At 28.4% G+C, this 4,307-nt stretch overlaps 1 protein-coding gene across 1 annotated transcript; it reads left to right on the top strand.

Annotated features, from left to right (window-relative positions):
• Positions 1 to 460: 460 nt before the first annotated feature.
• On the top strand, positions 461 to 3,264 carry LOC129974827 (tabkunin 2-like). Its single transcript, XM_056087592.1, has 4 exons — positions 461 to 559; positions 1,151 to 1,260; positions 2,253 to 2,427; positions 3,104 to 3,264. The coding sequence occupies exons 2-4, from the start codon at positions 1,164 to 1,166 to the stop codon at positions 3,126 to 3,128; spliced, it is 297 nt and encodes a 98-aa protein (XP_055943567.1). The 5' UTR covers positions 461 to 559; positions 1,151 to 1,163; the 3' UTR covers positions 3,129 to 3,264.
• Positions 3,265 to 4,307: the final 1,043 nt, after the last annotated feature.

The following is a 4,307-nucleotide window of genomic DNA, read 5'->3' as shown; positions in this document are numbered from 1 at the left end:
GAGATTCTAATTGAACCTATTTGAAGAATTTTTAAATAATGGAACCTGAAGAAATATTTAACGAGTTCAGAGCAAACAACAGTTGAAATTGCTAATTATTTTAAACTCAATAAATAGCTCGACTGATTGGTTTCTTCAGTAAAACGAATTTATATGAATTCATCATTTCTAAAAATATGAAGTAAAGAAATTAGCAGTTGAAATTGCTATTTGTTCGGAACTCCTTAAATAGCTCCAATAATTGTTTTTCAGTAGTGAAACGGATTTAGATAAATGCGTTATTTCTAAAAATATAGAAAAGATAAATAATTTCTTGAAATAATATTATTATGTCAATATATCATATCTTTTTTTAGACGGAAAGACTCATTCAAATAATGATCAAGCAGTTAATTTAATAAAAAGAAGAACAATTTACTGATATATAAGTTCATCTAAATTTACTGACCTTCAATAGGCCTTTAGTGACTTGCGGAGATCAAAATAAACTTTCTTATTCGACGCAAATTCTTATACAGAAATCATCAAGACCAAGCCAGAGTTGTCAAAAATTTTTACGGTAAGTTTTTTTTATTAGTATTATTAAGATGAAAGAGGTTTTTAGAAACAAGCTATTCTTCCTATGCTGGAATTTTAGAGAAGTTTTTTTTTCTTCTAAACTGTATAAATAAAAACATAGTTTAAAAAGTATTAAGGACTTATCGAAATACTCTCAACAAATTGAAAGTTTCAACCACTAAAAATTGATGACGAATTTCCTACCTTTTGATACTTTTCACACATAATTACTACCTGATACTTTTTTTAGTGCGACTGTTTCTATTTTGGCCTCAATATATTTTATTGATTGTTTTTTTTACAGTCAGAACATTAACAAAGGCATATTTCTATAACTTTTATTTTTTGAAATTACCATATTTTTATGCGTTTGATATGAAATCAACATTTAGATAAAAATAAACGGAACAACTGTAAATTAATTTAAAAATTGACTTCTCTGGCTTATTTTAGAAGGACACAGAAATATTTAAAATTTAAAATAAAGATATATTTCAAGGGATATTAAGAATGTTCGTTCTGCCTCTCGTATTCCATTTCTTTAAAAACATGTTAATGTTAACAGGAAATAATGTTAATAAAATGTTAACAGGGCAGGCAGAAAAATGATTTCAATCCTGTTGCTTCTCCTCTTCAGTTATCCTGCTACGTTCATTTGCAGCGAAGATGAAGAATCTTCGGATCCAAATTTCGATCCTGAAGGTAAGTTGATCATCATCTTTGCAAACTTCATTTCTACAATGCTCATTTCGCAACTGCGTTAAGACTAAATCTTTTAACGAATATTAGATACCGCTTGTGAAAGATCACTTGGACATCGTGAAAGTTAAAAATTAGAGGATAGAAATATCTTTTTCCGAACACATACGAAATAAATTGGAGAAAAAAATATTTGGTTATCTATAATTTCATACATTGGAAATAATGATATATTTAAGAGATTTTTATGACACACACGAAGAATATGAGAACTCTGATATTCACATTAGAATGCTGAACAATGGTCAGATATCGGCCTTCACAACAATTATTTCACAAGGCGTTGTGAACTATTTTCAAACCTTATTGTCTAAAATTTTATAAAACTAAATTTCGCAGCAATTTTTTCAAATGGCGTGTAAATTTTTGTTTTAAAAAAATCTCAAACAAGAATACAGAAAATTATTAATAAATATAACAATCTAATAATTAGTAAGTAATTTAATAATAAAAAATCTATTAATAAATAAAAGATCTAATCCATCTTTATTTTAAAACATACCCACATGCAAATTACCCTCTAGAGAAACATGTTTCGGTCACAGTTTGAAAAACGTTGCATTGTGCAATCGCTCTTTTGTTGTTTCATTATTTTCTTTCTTTCGCCACAGGATACACCCGAACTTGAAATCTCTAGGATTCCCCGTAGGTCGAAAGGATGTATGTGGAAAGATTTATTAAGAAGAAAAAAAATTAATTTTACATATTGTACACAAAAAAATAACTCTATACAATACAATGATGATAAAGAAAGTTTTCGGTGAGGAGCATGAGTTGAGGAATTCTGTTGAAGTTAATATTTCTTGAAAAAGGGCTCGATTGAGGTACGAGACAAACATTTACATATTCAGGGCTTGGGCCAGGGGAGACAAATTCTTCGTTGTCTTGCAGGAGGATTTGTCATTTCATTACTAACATTCTCCTTGAATTCTTAGCTTGCAATTTAAAAAGCGATTACGGCAACGGCACCTGCTCCACAGCTGTACCGCGGTGGCACTACGACAATTCTACGCAGACCTGCCATCCTTTCGTGTACAGCGGATCTGGAGGGAATGGAAATAATTTCAAAACCTTCGACATGTGCTACATAAGATGCTTTCTAGTTCCAAAGTAAGTATTCTGACAGTCTCCTAACGGTTAAAATTAAAAGTCACCGTTACGTAATAATTAAAGGGAAGTGTAGTAATAGGGAAGTCGCATTTGACCCTTTTCGGAATAAATAAAACTGACGAACAAATTTGCAGATAATCAGTTGACATCATAGTTCTGAATTTCTATCAAATTCATTGAAAGTAGGTTTGACTGTCTGTCCTGGAGAAAATTATTAACTCAGTAATTAAAATGAAAAAATGCAGGTAAATAAAAGTAAGTAAGTAGTAGGCAGATGTTTGACTTTAAAGTTTAAAACCGTATTACATTTCTAAGAATGGACGTTTATTTTGCAAAAATTCAAAATAACGGGAATTATATTTCATTTTTATTAGATAAAAAATTACACATCGGCTGCTCCAAAATAAAAATTTGAAATGATGCGCGTACACGTCGGACATACTTAACAGTTTAACAAAAAAGTGTTGAAATTGTATAAGTTTTTACTTTTGCATTCTAGTTCATAATTTCCATGTTCACTCAATATCCTAAATCAATACTGAATTTATGCCACAAATGTTTAATAAGTTGAATATTGATTCACTTAAAATAATTTTGTTCTTCTCTTCAAGATGCCTTTAATTATTCTTTTCTTAAATAGCATTGGTTTATAGCTTAGTTTCTTTGTTTTTCTTAGTAAAACACGTGACGGGAAAGAATGAACAAGACGCAGGAAACCAGAAAGTTAGAAGAAATGTTTCTGGGATTCAAGAAAATTTTTTGGAATTTTCTCTTCTTATATATAATGTGTGACTTATTTCTTATGCATGTCATTTTGCAATTATATAATAAAGATTACTACGCATGAAAATATTTTAATTCATTATTTCTTTCTTATAAAATAATTCTAAATGAGACAGAAAATGTCACCTGAATAAGTTACTTCAGTAACAGTTATAAATTTCTATTTATAGTAACGGAGAAGGGTGTTTCTGTGTATATTGGAGTTCAACATGGTAGAACTCGAACCTATGGTTAAGAAATTTTTCACGAAATATTTGGATGAAAATTCGGAGTTTTTATAAAATATTTATTCAAATATTCCTTATAATGAAAATTTAGTTGAAATTTTGGTTTTTTTTCCTTTATAATTTCAAAAAATATTATTGAACAGAAAGGCGATTCTAACTCCATTTGAAAATTTAAAATAGTATTATTTTAGCGATACTTTCTATGTTTTAATTTATTAGCCGACTCTATTTTTAAGTGGAAGAATTTTAAATTCCAAAATAAATAGTTTGATATTCTTTTAACAACAAAGTTAAATGGTTTGAAGCTTTTAAAATCCATACTGAGTCAACAAAAATCAGCACAAATATTCACAACGAATTCTTTAAACTAATTGAAGAACAAAAACAAGTCGCAATCTTCAAAGTTAGTTGAGGGGTAACGCTAGTTTTTAAAAAGAACAGTGTCAGCGTCAACACTATCTATTCATTTGGCAAGTAATTTCAATGACGTTAAATAAATTTTCAAAGATATTCTTCGATATACTCATTAGCATTATAAGAGAATTGAAGCATTTTTTTTCTTACAACAATCTTAATGGAATTTCTTTTCTCTTATTAAAAGCCAAAATATGGAAATGGTTCGCTTTTGCATAATGAATAGATTTATTTATAAGATAGGACTTTCACTAAATTTTTTATTTATTTTTTATCATTATATCAATAAAAGTTAAAATAATCAATAATGAAAATTTCATAAAATTTATAAATTTTCAACAGATATTTTTTGTAACATAGTTTGATTTATAGATATTAACCTCCTCTGAAAACATGCTTGTTACCCATATTGACTTTTTAGGCTGTTAAAACGGAATATATGGAATGCATTTCAAA

This window comes from Argiope bruennichi, chromosome 7 (assembly GCF_947563725.1).
Source record: "Argiope bruennichi chromosome 7, qqArgBrue1.1, whole genome shotgun sequence".
Lineage (NCBI taxonomy): Eukaryota > Metazoa > Arthropoda > Arachnida > Araneae > Araneidae > Argiope > Argiope bruennichi.
Note: the sequence above shows the minus strand (reverse complement) of the source record. Positions and strands in the feature narration are given on the sequence as shown.